Below are 24,268 nucleotides of genomic sequence, written 5' to 3' on the forward strand. Positions count from 1 at the left end.
GTTGTTTTTAAGAGTGAAGTGAAATGTCTGTCAGGTCTTCATAGAAAATAAATCTTTAAGAGAGTTCTCGACTTAAAACACTTAAAATCGTTGATTATTTGGTCAAATGATATACTCTATTAAATTAAGGTTTTTAATATACAACTAATAAGTATTAAATAATAATATACTTAACAATATAAACACTTTTAGGTCAATTTTACTTTAATGTATTAAATGAATAGTATTATAGTTTGTACTTTAATTTAATTTTGAAAATGTGATAGGTCATTTATTTTTTGAAATAATTTGTATATTAGATTTTATCATTTATCAATATTGTTATAGTCTATCAATACTTATTCTATTTATAATATGCATAATAACAATATTGTTAAACATGTTATTCTTTAATATTATATAATATATACAACTTATATAAACATAATTAAGATTTGTTGACCGCCAGATACAACACATTTAAACTTTGTTAACACTATATTATTATATTTATGATTAATGATTACATTTTATACAATATATATTTTACTTTAATAACTGTCTTGTTTATAACTATTATATAGTATATTTATTATTACTATAATATATTGATACTAGATATTATGAATTTAGATATAATAATACACAATAACAAGAAATAGTTAAATTTTAAAATTATTAAAAATTAAAAGTTATAATAACTTAAATATCAATTACTAATAATTGTAAAAAATATTTTTTAATTATTACAATTTGTATATTTAATATTTATTATGTAAAAGGGTTTTTCATATATTTGTTCCGGGCGGTTTTTGCTATAATTCTTAAACGGAATGAGATATGTAAATTTTGTAAAAAGTGTATTAAAAAGTGATTTACGCGTGATATTATAAAATATTAATATATATAATTAATATTATAATATATAAATTTTACAATAAAAACACAATATTATAATTCGATAAAGTATTTTGTATTTAAATTTGATTATCTAAAAAAATATTCGACATAAAAAATTTTTACTTTTACAATAAGTAATAGTATTAAAATCTTTATCTAATATGTATCTACTATCCATAAATAACGTCATTTTATTTTCGATTATTTTATATAATGTATTTTTTTACAAGTTTGAAAAGCCATAATAAATTTATTTTTTAGCCAATTTAAAAAAAATTTCTTCCCATAAATTTCCAATATAAGCTTTACAAATTTTCTATGAAATATTTAATATATCATTTATAACTTAGGTTATGACATAGTGGTTTGCAAACATCACAGAATAAATATGATCACGTGATTCAAATTAAAAATTAAAATATTTTATAATATCACGAGTAAATCACTTTTTAATACACTTTTTACAAAATTTACATATCTCATTCCGTTAAAGAATTATAGCAAAAACCGCCCGGAACAAATATATGAAAAACCCTTTTATCACTAAAATCATTGCGACAAAAAGCAGTGAAATTTACGAACATATAACTTATTAAACTTTACTTAATTAATATATAATTTATGAAAATGTATTTTTTAAATAGAAATCTTTTAGTTACAATTAATATATAAATACGACAAAATTCTCGTTAACTATTTGTTAACAACAATAATTTATAAACTAGAGATTTTTTTATTAAAAAGTTTTATATGAAAACTAAATAATAATATCAAAAATTATCAATAGTTGTTAAAAATGATAATTTTATTACCGTAATAATAAACTATTAAATTATAAATTAAGTTATTATTATTTAATTATCTATTCTACCTTTTCTAACTATCAATTTTTGTAATAATGATATTAATGTTTAAAAAATAAACTAAACTTCTTAAAAATCATTGTTTGTATAAATTAAAAAGTGATATCAAAGTTGCAGTAATTTAATTATTATTTTTTTGTTTTAATTCCACACTTTTTAATTCAAACAGTTAATCAATTGTCATATACTGAACATCAATTTGTGTCATTAAATTTTAAATTCTAATTTATTAGTGAACATGTAATTAATTTTTAACTAATTTTATAAGTCTTATAATAAGATATATTGTTTGATATATTTTTACCAATTTATTGATATCATTAAATAAATTACTATATTATTACACATTATATCGATGATAATATTTTTAAAAAATGTTTTTAATTATTTTCACATCAAATATTCAAACAAAAAATTAATTTAACAATCAATCAAAAACATAAGGCAACAAAATAAATTATATAATTTAAAAATTAATACAATAAGTCTTTAATGATATATTAACAATATTTTTGATTATCTTGTTTATCTTTTTGATAATAAATAATTTTAATCTTATAGTAAAACAGTAAAAATAGTGTTTTTTTTAATATATTTAAAATATCTAATTAATTCATAAAAACGTTGATTGGCTTAAAGTCTGCAAATTGTTATTAATTATAAATTTTATCAAATGTACAATAGATTTATATTAAATATTTTGTAATTTGTATAAACAGTCCTCAAATAGATTTGAAACACAGTATATAATAATAAAACTTTAGAGAAATATTTTTATACTGAATTTATTGATCAAAATTCTGTAAAATTAGTGATTAAAAAAAATCAAGTTTTAAATATTGAAATTCTTGCGATGATTTATCTGAAAAAAATAATTAAAATTTGTTAAGTTTTTATTATATACTAATTATAACTATAAGTTACAAACCTTGATAATTGTGCACAGATTTTAAACTAATATATACTAAAATATTGAATCAAATAACGGCTCCCATTCTTTTTAGAGCCAAAATTGCATTAACGGCTTTCTGTAAAATATTATTTACATTAAAATATAAATACTTAAATTTATAAGACATTAAACAATTAAAATATTAAAATATTATAAATGTTATTATTTGTTGTTTTAACTTAACACTGAATAGATGTCATACAATGTTTAAACTCAATTCTAATACTGAATTACGCTATTATTATAATTTGATTAGTAATTTATATGACTTTAAAAAATGTAAACCTAATTGTGAGCCAACTTTTTTACACATGTATTAACTTTGTAAATGTTATGATAATAAAAAACAATAAAAATGATTGTCAAATATTGCTAATAATCTGATAAATTAGAAAAATTTATTTTAAGTGATACTATAAATATTGAGTTGCCATGAATTATGACAGTTATATATGACTGATCCATACCTGCCATCGACGTCTTATAACAAACTTCTTAAGCCTTTTCTTGTCGAGACTCTGTTCCATCTTTTTCTTCTTCCCTTTCTATATGTTTTCAAAACAATTATATTAAATGTAATACAAATTTAATAATATATAATATATATTAAACATTGATAAAATAACTCCAATGCATCCAATGCCATAATTATTAATTGTTATATATTTATAAATTATAAATTATATATGATATTGTATATTTTTAAAGTTTCAAACACATTATGCAAACATTACCTTTAATGGTAATTATTGTGTGATTGATGCAGTTATAGTAAAAATGTTAAAATTGTAATTGATAATTTAAATTTTCAATGAACAATGCATTTTCAACTAAAATAGAAATTAATAAAAACTAATCTAAAATACTTAACTACAATAAAACTAAATATTAAATAATATAATTTTAAAACAAACTTCAGTATTGCATTAAACTGTGCAATAAAATGCAATAAGTCATCCCATTTTAGACACCCATACTATAAATTTAAGATATTTTGATTGGGGATCACAGCAAACCTATGCAAACCTGTTGGCCAAATCTAACCTCACCTCAAACAGTTTGCCCTCATCTAAACCTGGAACTGGTGGTGGCGTTGGTGTAACACTCACCCGCAACCACTGATGATTTAGACACTGTCGGGCTGTCATACGTTGGCTAACCAAATAAATATTTGTATTTTAAATAAGTTTTTAATTAATTAATTAGATGTCTTACTCCCTGTCCATAATTAGTAAACATGATATAAAATCTTTTGCCTCATCCGAGATGGGATCAAATGACTCGTCATCGAAATCAAACTCAGCTCTCGTGACGTTAACCATAGTTTCCAAATCACTGTCACCCATAAAGGGTGATAAACCCGAAAGACTATACAATAACAACAAATACTTGTTATAATATTGACTCAAATTAAACCCATAATAATTTATACTAACAGTATATAACAGATAACACCAACGGCCCACCTGTCCATTAGTCCATTAGAGACAATATTAATAAAACAATTTATATTTAGAGATAACAATTAATTTTGAGTGTAAGTGTCATTACATATCTGTGGTAAACCCAACTTCTTCAAAGTTGAGCACTTCTGGCGCTACAAATTCTGGAGTACCGAACAGCACCTGTAGTTTGTCATTGTTATTGTAACGACGGGCTAATCCAAAATCTATTAATTTTATGCGATTCCCGGTTCGCGTCACACATAACACGTTCTCCGGCTTTCAAAAAACAATTTTGTTTATAAAAATATTTATGAAATTAAAATAATAATAATTTCTAATAATTCTAGTAATTTAGTAAGTTTACATTAAAGTTTACATATGTTTTAATTACAATTTTTATATACAATAATGTTAATAACATTTTTCACAATAAATTATAAATATTATAAAATAATGTTATGTACAGTATTTATATTATTATTAATAGAATTATAATAACAGAATTTACTTTAAATTGTAGTTTTAAAATAAGTTTTGTTAAAAGCATTTTTTTATTCTTTATTTAGCATTCATTAATGGGTTTTTATATATTATTTTCATTAAAGCTATTAATGTAGACAAAAGCCAATTTGTAATTTTGGCTTTCAGTTAATTTTTGAAAACAAATCTCATTAAGTATGATAGCAAGCATTAGAGTTTAAGGGGTGTTAACCTTGAAATTACATTAAAAATTAGCACAATTTAAAAAAATTGTCAAAAACTTAATTCAATATTATTTAAAAAAAAACTCAAAAATATTTTCTTTAATATTGTTATACTTATTCATTTTTCTTCTTTTTAATCCTAATCAAAATAAACAAATTATCTATTTTTTATAATGTGTTTACCAAATAGTAAAATAACATTAGAAATTTGATAAAATATTCAATGATAAACTAACTTACATTTTATAGCTTTAAAAAAATTCACTGAAAAATATATATATAATATTTATGTTAAACGATTTTCAAACTACTGTATATTTTAATGTTTTGTCTTAACTTTACTACCAATTTATTATATTTCTCTATTAGTCTTAACTGCATAAACACAGTTAACAAATGAATATTTAGAGTAAAATATCAACAATTTTTAACATCAATCTATACATTATGTTTTATGATATTGATATTTAAATTATTTCAAACGTTAATTTATCAATCATACACTGAAAATTTCAAATAATAATGTTTACTAAAATTAACAAATGTCTATATTATTATTACTATTACAATTCATAAGAAATTAATAGAAATTTTGATTGAAAACTTTTTTTTAATTTTCAACACTAATTATAAAACTAATTCTAATATTAGTAAAATCGTTTATTAAAATTTAAATTCTCATTTATTTTACTCTTAAAATTTTATTAAAAGTATGCCAACATTACAATTATTTTAACATAACATAATATATTATTTTTTATTTTATTGAAAAATAATTTAGATTTTTTTGCATTAAAATATTTTAATAAATGATATAATTTATTGAATATAAAATAAACAATGTGTACACATTTTAAATACTTAATTATAATAATAACTAAAATTCACTACATGTTTTATTAATAAAGATTAACTTAAATTTTAAAAGAATTTTTTCATATTTTATAAACAATAAATTAAAATAATAGCTTTAATTTATAAGTATTTATAATATCAATAAATTAAAAATGTTAGTTTAAATAAAAACGTTAATATTATAACTTATACTAAAAATCTTAAACTATAATATTTTGAAAAATGTTTAAAAATACTATTTTTCGGTTAAATTAAGTTTATCGATAACATTCCAAAACAAACTTGATTTATATTAACACATATACTGACATTATTCATAAAAATCAAAAAATAAATTCAGTCATTGAATCGTTGAAAAACAAATTATAATGTTTCTTGTGTTATAAAAATAGATAAGATTTGTTAAATTTATTTTTACAAACAGTTACACTTGTCTTTCAAATAAAGACACAAAATGACTAAAGAAAATGTAAATTATTTATAAAAATATATACAATTTATAAAAAACTCAAAAAATTTAAATAATAGATCTGATAGTTTCAAATAACTATTGTTAAAATTTATAAAATAATATGATCGTGTCTATTCAATTATAGTATTATATACATTATGTAATATAATAATATTGCAATAGTATTATAAATTAGTGTAACATTTTTGTCTCAGGAATTCATTTCAAAATAATGTAAATGACATCAAATGAATAATAAATATTTTCTAACATTCAAACATAGAGTTGTGTATTATAATTATTAATAATAATAATATATATCAAATAACTACATTGAATAAAAAGTTTATAATGGGCAATAAGCCAAAACTTGATTATTAAATTGAAGGGCGAGTGCACTCAATCAAAATGATTATTATATAAATATTGATTCATTGGTAATTTGTCTTTTTGTTAGTATGATTGTCTAATTTAATAAATTAAGTTTAGTTAAATCTTAATATTTTGAAAATCAAATATTATAAGTAAACTTTAAATGTGACTAATGAGTTATAACTTATAAGTAATCATTTGACTATTTAATAAATAAATCTCATTTATTAATGTTGTATAATATTTATGATATAGTATTAAGTATGAGATGATAATTATTAAAATTATTATTATTAAGTAGTAATTAATGAGACATACCTTCATATCGAGATGAAGAATATTCTGTGAGTGGATATACTCGACTCCTTCACAGATTTGTCTCATGAATATAGTGCACGCCTTCTCTGTTAAGACAAAATCGTCGTCAATGACTCTTTCAAACAGTTCTCCCCCTTCGATACTATTGATTGTCAGCAATCATATGATTATATATAGAAAAAACAACATTTGTTAGCAAATAATCATTTATTAAAAAATATAATACAATACAAACCATTCCATAATAAGACACATTTGAGTCTTTCCGTCATCAAAGGCGTCGTACAGTTGTAAGAGTCGGGGGTGTTGTAAGGATCGCATAATATCGACCTCCCGTTCCACTTCGTGTCGGTCATCGATTCTGTTAACTGTAATAAATTTGGCGGCGAAACGCTTTTTCGATGACTTTTCAGTACATTTCCTAACGATACCAAATTTGCCACTGTTTTCATAAATAGCTCATTATTATTAATTAGATGATAAACTTTCATAAATAATGATATCGTTTATAATTGTTTAAATATTTAATATCTATATTATACTATTTAGTTGTGATAAATTATATAAATATTTGTAATAACTTGTGCTATTAGATACTGTATTATCATTTATTAGAAACTTTGATATCACTTTTAATACAAACAAAGTTCAAGTAAATATCATAACATTTATACAATTATTTTTACAAACAAAAACTGTACTAAATATTTGCCAACTGTTTCTCGTAAATATATTCCTAATTGAAAAGTTGGGATCAAATGATTAATTATTTTGTTTTTGCAAAATAATAAATATAAATAATTTAAAAATAAAGTAACTTTTTCTGCTGTTAATCAGTGTCTCATTTTGTGAGAGTCGACAGTTTTAGTAGTCTATAATTATAAATCTTATTGTTTTTAGTATATTTAAAAATTTATATAAAATAATTGATATAATATTTATATTGATATAAATGGTAAATGAAATGACATACCGTCCCAACTCTTCAGCTAAATTGTACTCTTTTGTCGGATCCTTATTTTTGACGACCACTTTCCTCGGCTCGAAAGGTGGTTCAGCTTCTGTTATATGAATGTTATTATCAATATTTATATACATTTATATATATTATTAATGTATTAATGTATTGATGGGTCAATACCTTCATCCGGTTCTGTTTCGTCTACATATATCATATTAAATACAATTTATTCATAACAATACCAAACAGTAAATACCACAACAATTTCAACACTTGTAATCACTGTTTGTATAGATCTTGTAGTCCGTTAACAACACGTGTTTCTTAAGTTTAATTAAATTTCAATAGATTTTCCCATTTATGGCATACAATATAATGACAATCAGTTTTTCCATAATATTAATGTCAATACTGTATTAGTTGTAAGTATATGTTTAACAATTTTATGTAATTAATAACTATAATGAGATAAAAGGCTTAATGTTTCAAACAATAATAAAATCTAATTATTTAGTGTTATTATTATACGAAATGTGATTTAAATATTATTTGAATCAAAATATATAATAGGATTGAATTGAATAATATTAAATGGTTTCTTATTATAAACACTAATGTAATGGCAAATAAAGAAACATATATGATATACAATAATATAATAATACAATAAAACTTTATTGAATAATGAAATAGCAGTTTATGATAAGACACAGTTATGTTAGTTTACTATAGTCATCAAAAATGTTATTTTTAAATCACATAAATAAATATATTTATATATATATATATATTCAACTATTTTAAAACAATAATTTTAATAATGATATTAATTGATAATTATAATATATGTAATAAAATTTAAGAGAATTGAATTGAAAACAATTGAAAAACAGATATACAATATGTTTTGGCAAACATTATAACTATTTGAAGACAACAGCTCTCTATAAAAGTATTCACTCTTTCTTTAAACATCTTTAGCCACACATCACAGCGCACTCTTAGTCCTCTCTCTCTCTCTCTCTCTCTCTCTCTCTCTCTCTCTCTCTCTCTCTCTCTCTCTCTCTCTCTCTCTCTCTCTCTCTCTCTCTCTCTCTCTCTCTCTCTCTATCTATCTATCTATCTATCTATCTATCTTTCTCTCTCTCACTTTCTTTCTATCTGTCTGTGAGTCTGTTTGAATGCATTTCATGTCTATATTTTGTGTCTTATTCTCTCTCATAGTATTTAATGTATAAGTTTTTGAGCGAAGGATTTTGTTGTCCGGAAATCTCATGTTTGCTAAAATTAGAGTCAACCTCGAGATGTGCTGTAATGGCATGTATTGGAAGGCAGTAGTGATAGTGATGTGCATTAGACCCACATTTCTAGATTCCAGTCATACAGTGATATACAGCCTTACAAATCATTGTGAAGCTCTCCTAAACAAGCAGTGAAAAGACAGCCAAAACTATAAGCACCGATAGTATAGCATCAATACTAACATAACAACAAGTATTACACATCACTGCACATCCATTTTCATACACAGAGTCACAGACACACTGTTTCACAACAATCGGCTCATTATTTCACGTAATTTTTAAATCTCGTATTTCATATTCTGTGTAACAATTTATCTCTATATTAAAAATAATTGTCAAAAATTATTTTTTAAGTTTTAATTAGAAAAATTTTTTAATTCTAGAAACTTACAAATTAAACCATCTATTAATTATGTGTTACAATTTACTTAATAAATCTAATTATTAATTTCATTTTAAATAAATATAAAAATAATACAAAATAAAATAATAATTTACATTTATTTAGTTAATATTGCAATTTATTTACAATTTTTTAGTATTGACTTTAAAATAATAAATTAAGTCTTTCATCAAATATTTTATAAACTTAAAATCAAAATAAATTTTAAAACTATAAAACAAATATTTATAAACTTCATTAAATTGCTTTTTTAGTTAACTATTAAAAAATAATATTTTTATAATTTAATATTTATTATTGCTTGCTTAATATATAATTGTTTATTAGTTCAAACTATTATAATAATTAGTTTATATTTAAATATTATTTATTGTAGTTGTAATAAATATTTGTCAATGTATATTGAAGTATTTATTTTATAATACAATTAAAATAATATTATGATTTAATTTGGAATGATATAAATTATGATAAATAATGAAATTATAAAATAAATGTATTATATAACATTGATTTTAATTAAATGTCAACTAATAAATATAAAACTATTGTTTATACAATAAATATGACTAAAATTGTGACTTAAATCAAAAGTTGAAGGCTTTTATTTGATATTATTGTACTCTTAATCAATCATAAGATACAATGCCATCGATAATACCATTCCTATAAATTAAATAAATATTTAAAATTTATTATTATTTTCATTAAAAGTTAATTAAAAATATTTTAACAAAATTTTAATTAATTAATATTTCATTTTTTTATTAGTTTTTTTAATAATAAACTATTAGTTATTTAATTAATAACATAATATTTATACATTTATGCATACAAATTATATACATTTTATACAAATACATATTTAAAATTTATTTTAGAAACATTTTTCACTTTCTTTTTCTAATTCAATCATTTAAAATGAGACAAAAAAATGTTTTCTTAAGCATTTAAAGGGCTTTACGATGAGATTTAAAGTAACAAAAAATTATTTTGAAAGTCTGACAAATTCCTTAACTTATAGCACAAATCGTTTGAGAAAAAGCAATGTTTTATGATTTTTAATACTATTACCATTAATACTAAACTACTGTATATAAAGTATATTTGCCAGTAATTTGTCGAATCTATTTAATGAGTATTTCACAAATCAATATTTAAATGATTAGTTTTCAAACTAAAAAACAGCATTTTATTATTTTACTATTGTATCATAAATATATTTTTTCATAGTTATTATAATAATATTAAACTTGAAGAATTGGCAAAATAGCAAACAATTATTTTACAACAAAATTTATAATTTTTATAAAAAAAAATTATTTTATGCTTTTAATTTTTTTTTTATTATAATTAGATTGATTTTAATATGCTTTCAGTTATGTTTGATTGTAGCACTGAAATAATATCTAAAATTGTATTTTTCAGTAATTGTATAATTAAAATTTAAAAATAAATGATTTTATTTATAATTAACATATTATAAAATACATACCAATAATTAATAAACATGCGATTCCAATACCAATTCCTCCCACAAGCAAAGCGTGACCCTTAAGTAAAAAAATATTTAGAAATAATTTTAAAATTAATATTAATACACAAATACACTCTTATATAGTGTATTGGAAAAAGAGAAATTTATAAAATAATTGAGAAATTTCTAGTTTCTAAAAAATTTTATTTATAGGATCCCCATGTAAATTTTGTAAATTTTGTAAATTTTGTAAATTTTGTAAATATTATTATTAGTTCTTTGATTATTTATTAAAGTATAAAAATTAATTAATTTAATTATATTAAACTATGATATATAATAAATGATGAATAAAATTCTACAAAACATTCTTTTTAAATATCATTATTTGTATATTAGTGTTACTACATTATACACTAAAATATTATATTTATATTATTATGTCTCATTAATATAGTATCACAATATCTATAGATAAGGCGATCCCATAGTATAACAATAAAGTTAAATTTCTATAGAAATTTATTCCTGATAAATTTACTAGAAACTTTCTCAGGGAAATTTATTAGAAAATTACTATTTGCCCATCTCTAGTCTTGTAACATGCTTTCAACATTTGTGAAATTGTTTTGTCATTTTTCATTTATTTTTGGCTTAAAATGTGTCATTTATACAGTCAAGCAAAAAGCAATGAAATTATTTTATAGCATTTTGCATGAAATATATAGTATATTACAAATGACTTACTTTAACAAAATCTTTCATTTTTTCGTAGCAATCCTTTAATATGAATAAATATTTTAGTTTTAGTTAAAACAATTCAAATATAATTAAATTTAATGAAATATTGAATTCACATCTTTATAAAGTAAAGTGTTATCCTTTGGGTTTTCCATACAATTGTTGACATCGTTTTGGTTTTTCTCTTTACTGCAACAACTTTCCGGTACTTTAGGCTTTCCCTGACCGCCACCAAAATGAATCCGATTCTGGCGTTGATATATCTCATACCCTTTGTTGGTATTTACTGATATCCCGCAACATTTGAACTATATTTTGATTATGAAATTATTTAGTTATATAAATATTTATTTTTGTTATTTTTATCACATATTTTATATGTAATTACATTCTTTTGCACGGAATCCCAGGCCTGTCATCGTTTGTCAGTATTTATATAACAAAGAAATATATTATTAATTTATAGATATTTTATAAGTTCTTATATTTTTAAAGACATTATTAAAATATATTTCACTTCATTATACAGTTAATTCAATTACAAAAAAAAATGTAAAAATGAATTTAAAATTAAAAGTTAGTTTTACTTCAGTAACGGCCGAATCATTTTTATACAACGCAACCGTTGCTATCATCTCTCGGTTCATACGCTCGTCAACCTTAACAACAATTTATTATTACAATTAAATATATAGTATTGTGTCGTAAATATTGTTTAAAACCTGATTTCTGAATACATATCCCAGGATTCCTCCGATAAGCATAAGTAAGAATATGAAGAATAAAATGACAAAAAACGTCAAAAGCATACAACGGATCTCTTTATAAGCGCCTAAAGAGCCTAAAAATGATATGATAGCCACCACTACACCCGCTGCTATCAATAGGGCGGCTGAGGCTACCTATCAGTTAAATAAATATTATTAAATTTTTGAAAATAATTTATCTTAACTTACATATAGATTGCTGCCTAATAGGCGCTCCATAAAAGACCGATCTGCTAGTGTCCATACTCCTACTGAAAACACTACCAGTCCTCCTATCTATAAATAAAAATATTTATAATCAATTAATATACAAATTATTACCAATATTTTATGCAATTATTTGTAGAATAATATTTTAATAACTTTAATAATTTTAAAAATAACTTCATTAATAAGATTAACAAAAATTAATGATTTTAAAAATACTTACAAAAATAACACCATTTGCTGCAAACATAGCATATTTAACACCTTTTCCCAATCCGTCAACCATTTTCTCATACTTTTCTTAACGCACTCCTGTAATGATTGTAATGATTATAAAGTTGGTCACAAAAAACAAACAAAAACTAAAAGATGCAAATAATGAGTAGATTTTAAGTAAATGCTATACAGAGTATGAAAAATACTAGTGAATCCAAATATTTTGCAAATGCTATAAATAATTTGTTAAAATAATGTCTCATTACTTGAGCCCTGGAGGGTGTGGTGAGACTTTTTGGACATAAATGGCAACAATATATATAAAAAGATGTTTTATGAAAATACCGAATATTATTATTAAAATTGTTAACCATTTACCTCTCTCTCTCTCTCTCTCTCTCTCTCTCTCTCTCTCTCTCTCTCTCTCTCTCTCTCTCTCTCTCTCTCTCTCTCTCTCTCTCTCTCTCTCTCTCTTCCCCTCTCAGTGAATCACTATATGAATGGGTTAATAGGGAGATAAAGCCTCACCTATTATAGATGATGTCATTTGATGTTAATGTAATAATTTTTAAAGAAAGTTTTCTAGTAATATTTGTTTAAATATATTGTAATGCAAGTAAATTTTAGAAATAATATTTTAGAGTAAATCTAGTAATTTAGGAAAGTATTTGCAAATTTTCAGGTAATTCTATTATTATGGCACTGTTTGACAGCCCTAATGGATACCTACACCCAAACATTAATGGATTTGTGTAAAACATAGCACTTAAAGGTACTGAAGATAATATTGAAAGTAAAATGAATGGATGAGAGACGTAAAAATGGGTGGATTAGAGTCACCGTAATAATCAACACGAAGAGCACTGACATTTCAAAGTGATAGTCAAACAAATACCTAAACTTATGAGATATACTTTATATTAACTTTTAAAATCTTCCGGTTATTTTTTATTATATTTTATTAAAATTAAAAACTTAAAATAGAAATAAAAACAAAATTTTATTGTAATTTAATTATAGTATATATTTGTACATAAATTTAAATTATATATATATATGACAATTGACCCCAACTTTAAGTTTGACATTAAAAGAAATGCTATGTCTTTTGATGTCATTATATTAATACATAATATTAAATGTTTTCGAAATTTTAGTACTGAAATATCAAATGTTGATAATTCACGTCAATATTGAAGAAAACAATCAATAAATTATATTTAATAGATTAATACAAATTGATTTGCTTTAAGATTTAAAGCAAAACCTTTTTTGATGGACAATCAATGTTTAATATTGTTTGGGCAGAGAGTGGAGCACCTGTACTATAAAATGGCATTCAATGACAGTCACTCATCGCACAAAACATAATTCATTATTTAATGACTTGTTTTATATGTCCACAAAATATAAATTATTCAGAGATTGAGTGAATAAGTGCCGAATAAAAATATAATGAATAACATATTTTTTATTTTTGATGATTTGCATAGATAACCATAAATCATAATCTATTAATTAAATAATAATGTTTTATGAACTTTATCTGTTTTTATCAATAGTTATTGACAATTGTTAGTGATATAAAATGCTAGACATCCTATAATATATATACATTTTTATACATTTAAAAATATTGTTAGAAAAATTAACTTAATTTGATATTTTAGAAAAACATTGTAAAAATAATTCTACTCATTAAGTAACAAAAAAGTATGATATATTATATGTTGTAACAATAAAATAATTTATTTTTAAAATACAGTATAAATTTATTAGTAATTTTTTGCTTAACAAAAATCATAATTTATAAAATAGCTTTTATCTGTTTTTATAATAACGTTTGTATAAAAATTATGATTATTAAAGAAATTGAAAAATATAATTTATTATTGAAATAGTGTTTTCATTGGACTCGATTTGTCTATAAATTCAAAAAAAAACATTTTATATTCTGTTATAAATGAAAACTATAGAAATATGTGTTGATTTATAATAATAAGCAAATCTATGACAACTAAATAGTATATATTATTAATATTATTTGTAATTGTATTTCAAATAAAATTGTTAAATTTACATCTAAATACTTGTTAAACTGTTTTTATATAAATTTGTAGTTTCTTAGCAACAAATATATCACTTAAATAACAAATACTTAATAAGTATTCAATGTTTTCAATTTGTCGACAATTCTTTTCATTTAAATTATATTTATTGTTTTTTTTTATTATTTTTTATTTTTAGAACCATATTATTATAATTAATTAAAATACAAAAATAAAATAATTATTTAATTAAATTAAATATTAGCCTCTCTAATTATTTAATAAATATCTAGATATTTAAATTAATAAAATCTAAAAATAAATAAGATATTTATGCTAATGATAAAACTTATTAATTGAAATTTCAAATAATAAGAAGGTTGAATCTATGTAAACAAAAATTGTTTATAATATTTTATTACAATTTTAGTTATTAATTTAAAATCATTTTAATTCATTATTTATAATATTTTAAATTATATGTTTAAGTTGTTGTTAATAAAAAACAATTCATTATCCGTTCAAAAGTTATTTTATACAAAACTCTTTTTGTGATTCAATAATTTTGATTTTTATATCAATTACTAGCATTTGTTTTGCTTATTGTTTGTGAGTTTAAATAATTTATATAAATATCGAATTTATTTATTGCCAAAACATTTCAATAAATAATTATTTATAAATTGAATTAACATTTACTAAGATATCATATATTGCATTCAATATTTTCTAACTGTATTTTGATTTATTTACTTTAATACAGCACTTTTCTATTTCTATGTTAATTTATGTTTTAAATAAAAATATTATTAATTTTAATTAAGATAAATTTATTTATATATATATTCATATTTTTATTAATACTACTTTAACTATACTTATTAAAATTAATATAAATAGTAATTACTAACTGTAAATAAAGTACAAAACTCATTTCACGAATCGATGTTTGTTATAAAACTGTTTTACATTGATTGTGTTATATGAATTTATGTATAAAACTAATGTCATTTAATAATAACAAAAATAAAGAAAATTATTTGTATATAATATCATATACATAATGGAAAGGTTTTTGATCTCTTAACGCACGATATATTCACTGCATTTGTAATATAATAATATTACAAACTTGTCATATATTGATGTCTTTATTTATATCAATATACATATACTATTAAACTATTTTAGAAACTATTTTTTAATCTGTTATTTTTATAATTAATTTTATAAATCATCTAAACATTTATAGCTTAATTTGACATGATATCTTTTTATAAAATTATAGACAGTTATTATTGACCCGAATAAAATTGGACATTGTATGTATTAATAACGTCTTATATTTTAAAAATAAATTATATAAATTTATTGATATGTATGTATAGTAATTACTTTAAGTGTTAAAGTTTAAGGTCGAAGTATTAATAAACATTTGATTCAAAAACAAAAAATAATATAGTGGTGTGTCGTTAGGAATTTAGGACAATATATTAATCATAATTGTATTACTGATTGACTGATATATACTCTGTAGTCAATGATAGGGAAGGGAAACGATTGCTCCACAAAAACGCTAATAAAATATATATAAAACAGAATCAAAACAACACTAAGACTTTGGGAAAGACTGAAATGCCAGAAGGCTTTCCAATATATAGTCCACACCCTATCATACAGTGAATTATTTGTTAAGAAAAGAGCAAAAATAGGTTTGCGTGATATTTGGGTTTTTTTTGTTTCATACATTTTTACTCACATTTTAATACTAATATTAATACATCCATGCATTTCTCAGTCTATTTTTAACAATTGGTTAATGAGAGTGAGTGAGAGAGAGAGAGAGAGAGAGAGAGAGAATTTTTGGAAAATAAGTTAAATAACATGCGCTCAACTATTAGAGGTAAGGGATGCTATTATTTGAGTTGGGATTTGGTAAATACCATTTAGTCCTAATGTATGTTAGGCATCATTTAGATTGTTTGCAATTAAAACATATTAAAAGTGTTTTAATTTAATGTATTAAATATTTTGTTACTCATGTAATTCATTAGACCTATAATTATAATTAATAAATTTGTTTATTTATCAATTTTATAATTGACTTTTAATTTCTAATTTAAAATTTATTAAACAAAACAAAATATTAACAACAATAATACTAAAGCAACTAAAATATCTTTAAAAATAATAATGACATCTGAAATAACAAATTATTATTAATTATTATATATAAATAAAATGTAAATGTTTTATTTAAATTTTAAAAATATATAATTAAAAGAGACACTATTTTATAAAGAAAAATTAATTAAAAGTTTTTGATGAAAGCTTTTGATGATAATAATTTTAATAATTTTAATAATTTTAATAATTTCACGATTTTGTTTAATCTTTAGATTTTTTGTATATAATAGCAACAATTATAAATACTAGTATATATATAATTGATGAAATTGTAAAGCTTGCTATTGTTAAATTTTTATTTAGTCACAAATAATTTAACAAATATAAAATTATATTTTTTTATATATTTGTATATATATTTGTTTATATATATATATTTATCGTGTATCATACAATTGGTTGATTTTAAATAAACTGTTTTTTAATAAAAAAACAGTTTGTAATAATTTTATTATGTTTATATTGTTTTATATAATATTAGTATTTATTTTTAAAATATGAAATATTATTTAATAAAATCAGTAATTTCTAATTATAATAAATTTATAAAAACTCTATTCATATAAATGTAATTTCAATAAAATCCTAAAATATATGAATAGACGATATTTTTCTAAAAAATATTCTTAAAGTTACTGTTTATGACTTATATCTAAAAATAAATATTTTGTTATTATGTTTATATATAAGCTAGTTTAATTATGTATTAAGTATTGTACCTAATATATAAATAATTGTAAGTTGTAATTCAACAATTTAAAAATTATTTAAATTAATAAAGGTTAAATTAACAAATTTGAATAGTTACGGTATAAATACAGTTAATAGATAATTATAACTTATAAGTGATTTATTTATAATATAAAACTGTATTTTGAATTATAAATATATTAGTAAATTAATTAGTATTTAACAATTTTTATAATTTATAATTTATTTTTATAATTACTTGCAAAAATTATATAACTTTTAAATAATAATTTTATATCAATTAAAAAATAACAATATTAAAATTTATAAGTAATTAAAATATATAAAAATTAAATATGAGTTATAATTTAGATAAAACTTGCCTTTTTACTTAAAGAACTGCAATAATCAATTAGATTACCAAAAATAATAACTAATTTAGAATTATTTGATGTATTTTAATAATAACAAATTATGTAACAAATTAATGATTCAAAATAATATATATTTCAAAACACACAACTATTTATTATTGTATAAATGAAAATTAATATTAAATGAACTATATATTGATGTACTATATAAACGTTATGTTTAACGAATTGATTTTAAACACTGCAAAGGTTTGTCAAAACTTTGTTTGCAAAGAATTAAATAATTTTGTTTTTATTTTTGAATGTTTTGTTGCTTTCAATAGCCAACTATAACACAATACTATTAGTATTATAATATATGAGTTACCCGGACAACAAACCCGACTACCAGTCGATCACAGCTCTGACATATCAGGCCTTCTAAGATATGCCACATGTAATCACTTGACTACCAGTTCAATATCTGTACAAATATATATATACCGGTGTTTATTCCCAGTTATTTAGTATATTTATATTTAACTTTATTTTTACATATCTAATGACAGCTAATGCTATTTTTATTGGCATTTTTCACGATTTTAAATATGCTTATTATGTTTATTGGATCAGGTGTCGGCATGTAATGTAATTTTACATAAATTATTGAATTAATAACAATTATTATACTTTATAATCAAAAACATAAATAAATAAAGAATTTATTATAATTAGTGTTTTGAAATTATATTACTATTAATTTGCAATTTAATAGTTATCTCATTAACCTTAAAAGCTAATAATCAGTACTATATATGATGAGTCTATAATATCCGAGAAAATTGTAATGTTTTATTTATATTGTTACTTAGGTTATCATATTATTTTATGTATTACAAGTTTTCCTGTTTAATTTACAATACTTTTATATATAAAAACATTTATGATTTAATTAGAAATTAATTTTATGATACTTCCGTTAAATTAAGATCACCTATAAATTCATATTTATTTAATTTTTTCATTTATTTTATTTATGCCCTTATCTATTATTATTTAGTTCAGTTATTATTTAATTAAAATTATTATATGAATATTGACATATATGAATATGATATGATATTAATAGAAAATTATAAGTATATATTTTACAATTAATAATGTACATTTTTAATACTGTGCAATTATATATATATATATACTGTACATTTTTACAAATTTAATAAGTAGTACAATTATTTTAAAGTTGAGTAAATTAGTTTAATAAAAAAATTCCAAATTTTTTAAAAATGTGATAAATAAATAAAATATTTATATCGTAGTTATTTAGTAAAGATTCAAAGATTTAATATTAAATGTGTATTAAACAAATAAGATAAATTAATATAATTGTTTTAAAGTTTTAAACGTATTATTTAATAAATAATTTAAATAAAATTTTAAAAAAAGATTTCATCTAACAATAATAAATTTTAATTTTATATTCATATATGATATTGACATTAGTACTGACCAGTTGTCCATTAAAGTGGTAATCATAATAATTATAATCGAGATAACTGTTGAGATTCAGTCAATACATTGTAGCTATCAATTCACTAATTTTATTCACTATTTTATAAAAAAATATATACACAACAAATATAATCAATTAATACATTTAAAAAATAGTATAGCAAATATTATGTATTAAAATGTCACATTTTTTAATAATATAACCAAAAAATAGTGAAAACCCATTAATTTTAATTTAACATAAATTTGTTTAAAATTATCTTAAATATGTCACTATACTAATCATAAAAATACTGTTTATATTTGTTTTATTATATATTTTAAACTATTTATCTAGTTTTCTTTAATTAAATTATCAAATTTAACATGTAAATTATTTTAATCTTATAAACAAATTTACAATCATTAATATAATTAATTAATAAGTAATATACAGTTTATTAAAGTAATCATTATAAAGTTTCCATTATACATTTCAGTGATCTTAATGCATATTTTAATAATTTTAAAAATTAAATTAACAATCTGTTTAGTTTTAGAAAATCGGTTAAAATTTTGTAAATTTATTTAAAAATTAAAAAATATTAGTTAATTTAATAACAATTATAGTCAGAAATTATTTATATAATTACTTTTAATATACTACATAAATTATATCAATTGTATCATTGCGTTTATAGATAAATTAAAAAAATTATTTCCGACTGCAGGACAAAAAAATGTTAAATATTTGATCATCTAATATAATTAAAATTTTTAGATATTTTTGTTTTTTTAAAAGTATAAAAATTAACTAATTTTTACTTTTTTCATTTATCAAACAAAATGCTTTTTATTTATTTATATATTAGTTTTTTTGCTAAACTATTGACTAATAAATAAGAAACGCCAAACTACTTGTGTTTGTTAAATAAACTATTCATTATATACAGTATATATATGTATATAGTTTATATATAGTGCTAATTTTATTTTAATTAGAAACTATTACTTAAATTAAAATAAAATTAGCATTATATATATCTATTTAAATTAAGTAGTTTATTTAAAAAACACAAATATTTTGAATTTAACATTATTTGATAAAATTATAAAAAATTATTTTGAATTTAAAATTTTATTTTAATTGAAAGTATAATGTCAGATAAAATTAGGCTAAACATTAAAAATATCCGGCTGCAATATGTAAATTAAATGACAACCGTGCTTATAAATAAAATGTTTATAAAAATGATTTTCATTATATTTATATATAAGATTAAAAATCCAAAAAATAATTACAAACTATTTAATAAATTATTATAAAATGTCAAAGGTATTTTGTACTCTTTGTAATTTACATAAATTTTAATTTAGTAGCTAAATAATAATAAAATTGATAAATATTTTAATAGATTTTACTTTAACAATCAATAATATAATAGTTAATTAACATATTAGGAATTTATTTGCAAATAATAATAATAATTACTGAAAAAAGTAAAATATTTAATTAATTAATAAATTGATAATTAATATATAGTACTGCCATCTGATTGATCAAACTATTAATGATCGGTTAAATTGATAAAAACTTATAGAACTGTATATTAATTTATTAATAATTTTTAATTAAAATCATAAAATCATTTAATTTATAATATCACATAAACTATTATTAATAACTTATTAATAATTTTAATGTATCAAATTTTATAACAATTACTATAAAATGGAAATTACAGTACATATCATATAGCCAATACACTAAATCTTAAAAAATATTTAAATTAAATAAAACATATTTTGTACGCAAAATATTCATAAAGTATGAATGAAATAAGTAAACTTATATAATAAAAATAAAATTACAAAATCTATAAAACAATTTTTAAATGTCATATTTTTATATAATTTGAGTATTTATTTTGTTTTGTTAGTAATAGTATTTTATAAACTATTTAACAGTAATATCTTTGACCGAAATGTTGTCGTTTTCTATCCCCAATTCAGAGCATAACATTTATGTGTTTTTAATAAATTTAAATCCATTAAATCCATCCCATTGTCCGACTGGTCATCCGATCACTCGTCATAAGGTTTAAGAGACAATCAATTATAAAACTAACCAATGAATCGGAAAATTGATGGGAGGGTAGGTATTACTATAATAATACTGTATATTATTATCTTAAAAACCTAACTAATTTACAAAATAATCAAGTACATATATTGTATATTTTTCGTCAATAAACTATTTTGTAAACATTTTTGGTAATAAATCTATATAGTGTTTGATATTTTTAGAAAGTATACAGTATATATATATATATATATATATATACAGCATATTCAATAATTTAATATTTTTCTTATTGTAAATATAGATTATTTTAATTACTGTATTATATATAATACTAGGCCTTATCAGATTATTAGACGGTCCCTTATTATAAAAACGTAATTAACGACCAAGATAAAAAACAAAAAGTTTATAATACTCAAATTAAATAACCAATTTTAGATAGTATTAAATTATATATATAATACTTAATTAAAAATAAATTTGTAACGGTGTATTTGAGCTAGAGCAAATATATTTTAAAAATCTGTGTTTCATTAATGCATTTTTGATCAAAAATAATTAGAATGATATCAATTAAATCAGACAAAAAAGTTATAAGATTTAAAAATTTTATTATTCAAAGTAATTGTTGTTTGTTATTAGTATACAAATATTTAGACAAAAACATGTGGATCACGTGTAATATTTACACGTGTTTTTTAATAGTAATTTTAATATATAATTTTCACAGCAATTTAAGTATTCAATGACTTTACAGAATTGCCAGTATTTGTTGTTTTTAACACATAATTTGAATTAATTTAATTGTCTTAATATAATAATAAAAATTTTATAACATTACTACAAGTTTTTAAAAATAAATAATATATTATTGGATGTATAGTTTGAAGACATTATTTAATAATATATCATTGTATATTTAACACAATAACTAATATTATATAATATTTATTATTATTTTAAGACAATAAAATTAATTTAAATTATGTGTTGAAAACAACAAAAATTCTGTAAAGTGATTGAATGCTTAAATTTTTGTGAAAACTATATATTAGTAAATTTAAAAAACGTGTGAATATTACTTGTTATTGACTTATTTTTATTCTAAATATTTGTTTAAATTACTAATAAACAGCAATTACGTTAAACAATAAAATTTTTAAATCCTATAACTTTTTTGTAAATATAATATTTTTCAATTGATAAGAAATGAGATAAGAAAATCTTGTCTTTACCACTGATATATAGTATATACTGATTGAATAAAGTTATTATTGTATAATAAATAAAGTTTATATAACAGAGAGTATGAAATTAACTAAAATAGTAAATATTATACTTTATAATCATAAATACATTCAAATTAATAATGTATTCATTTTAGTTAATATGATATCTGTTCTAATTTTTAAAAATTATTAGCCTATACTTTAAAACTTAATTTACATAAATCTATAATATTTATATATACATATATATATATATACAGTATATAGAGTTTTTATGAATTATTTATAAAATGCAAAAACAGCAATAATTAAAATTAATCTAAAAAATTAAGAAAATAGCTTTAATATTTTATTAAATTATATAAATGCTAAATATTTCCTATAAATTTTCTAACAAATTTATATTTTAAAATTACAAAATATTTAATTTGGTTATAATATAATGTTAATAATAAAAGATGCAGTAATTATAAAGGCGTTGGCATAGCATTGATATTAAGTAAAAATTTGGTCATTTTAGAGGACAAATGATCTTTCAAAATGTTTTGACTATTTTTTGTACAAATAATATACCAAAATTCAATTAAAGGAAATTTTTTTTGCATTTTAGATATTAATTTTCATAATTGGATAAAATGTATTAATTTTATATGTCGTATACATTAAATTAATAATAATTTATAATTTTGTTTATTTAATAATTCTATAAAACATTTGCAAATAGCAAAAGCAAGTCAACAATAATGATGAATATTATTTCAATAAAAAAGATTATTGATTTACAAATTATCATAAAAGCTTTATGCAAAATAAGATTTGACATTAAATACAGTAAAAACATAATAATATTTATTAAAGTAAAGATTTAATAAATTATTTATTTTATTATTTTAATATATGTCTATTTATATATATTTACATAGTCTGTAGGCTGTGGTGTGTGTGTGTTAAAAATAATTACTTGTTTTTTTTGCACATTTTTTTATAATAACTTAATATATAAAATAAAAATGATAAATTAAATGTTTCCTTCACATCAAATTAAACTAGATTTTAATTAATTATAAATGTTTGTAAATTTATAAACTCTCATATTTTAATTATTATTGGTTTAATTTGAAAAACTTGTAATTAAGTATTTGAGAATCAAGACTATAGACTTACTCTGATTTTAATTTCTTTATTAACTTTTAACATAATATAGAAAAACAATTTAATCATTTATTTAAGTTAAATCTGTTTATAATATTATATACAGTTTTTATA

At 20.0% G+C, this 24,268-nt stretch overlaps 2 protein-coding genes across 3 annotated transcripts; both read right to left on the reverse strand.

Moving 5' to 3' along the window:
* Window positions 1–2,548: 2,548 nt before the first annotated feature.
* Window positions 2,549–8,314, reverse strand: LOC128962083 (myosin light chain kinase, smooth muscle-like). 2 transcript variants are annotated; one of them, XM_054308415.1, is made up of 11 exons: window positions 7,981–8,314; window positions 7,813–7,900; window positions 7,075–7,281; window positions 6,840–6,981; window positions 4,246–4,415; window positions 4,131–4,160; window positions 3,910–4,062; window positions 3,804–3,849; window positions 3,162–3,239; window positions 2,671–2,770; window positions 2,549–2,604 (listed from the first exon to the last, which is right to left on the reverse strand). In XM_054308415.1, exons 1-10 carry the CDS (start codon window positions 8,012–8,014, stop codon window positions 2,720–2,722), a joined length of 999 nt encoding a protein of 332 aa, XP_054164390.1. In that variant the 5' UTR covers window positions 8,015–8,314; the 3' UTR covers window positions 2,549–2,604; window positions 2,671–2,719. The 2 variants fall into 2 exon arrangements, with proteins under 2 accessions (XP_054164390.1, XP_054164389.1); XM_054308414.1 differs by having other exon boundaries at window positions 3,744–3,849.
* Window positions 8,315–10,132: 1,818 nt separating this feature from the next.
* Window positions 10,133–13,088, reverse strand: LOC128962282 (CD151 antigen-like). Its single transcript, XM_054308649.1, has 9 exons — window positions 12,923–13,088; window positions 12,682–12,768; window positions 12,448–12,627; window positions 12,313–12,384; window positions 12,114–12,137; window positions 11,842–12,033; window positions 11,732–11,764; window positions 11,003–11,060; window positions 10,133–10,173 (listed from the first exon to the last, which is right to left on the reverse strand). Exons 1-9 carry the CDS (start codon window positions 12,983–12,985, stop codon window positions 10,133–10,135), a joined length of 750 nt encoding a protein of 249 aa, XP_054164624.1. The 5' UTR covers window positions 12,986–13,088.
* Between the last annotated feature and the right edge of the window lie 11,180 nt (window positions 13,089–24,268).

The sequence above is a fragment of the Oppia nitens genome, unplaced genomic scaffold, assembly GCF_028296485.1.
Source record: "Oppia nitens isolate AA-2021 unplaced genomic scaffold, nextdenovo-longstitch-racon4-pilon3 scaffold6_pilon_pilon_pilon, whole genome shotgun sequence".
Taxonomy (NCBI): Eukaryota; Metazoa; Arthropoda; class Arachnida; order Sarcoptiformes; family Oppiidae; genus Oppia; species Oppia nitens.

Bases quoted from the DNA above. Each gene is read 5' to 3' on its own strand.
- LOC128962083 (XM_054308414.1), bottom strand. From the start codon at position 8,014: ATGATATATGTAGACGAAACAGAACCGGATGAAG. The intron at 7,282-7,812 runs GTATGTCATTTC...TTATGAAAACAG, and splicing joins TTAGCTGAAGAGTTGGGACG to TGGCAAATTTGGTATCGTTA. The intron at 4,161-4,245 runs GTAATGACACTT...ACTAATGGACAG, and splicing joins GTTGGGTTTACCACAGATAT to GTGGGCCGTTGGTGTTATCT.
- LOC128962282 (XM_054308649.1), bottom strand. From the start codon at position 12,985: ATGGTTGACGGATTGGGAAAAGGTGTTAAATATGCTATGTTTGCAGCA. The intron at 12,034-12,113 runs GTAATTACATAT...ATCAAAATATAG, and splicing joins GGGATTCCGTGCAAAAGAAT to TTCAAATGTTGCGGGATATC. The intron at 11,765-11,841 runs GTGAATTCAATA...TTCATATTAAAG, and splicing joins ACACTTTACTTTATAAAGAT to GATTGCTACGAAAAAATGAA.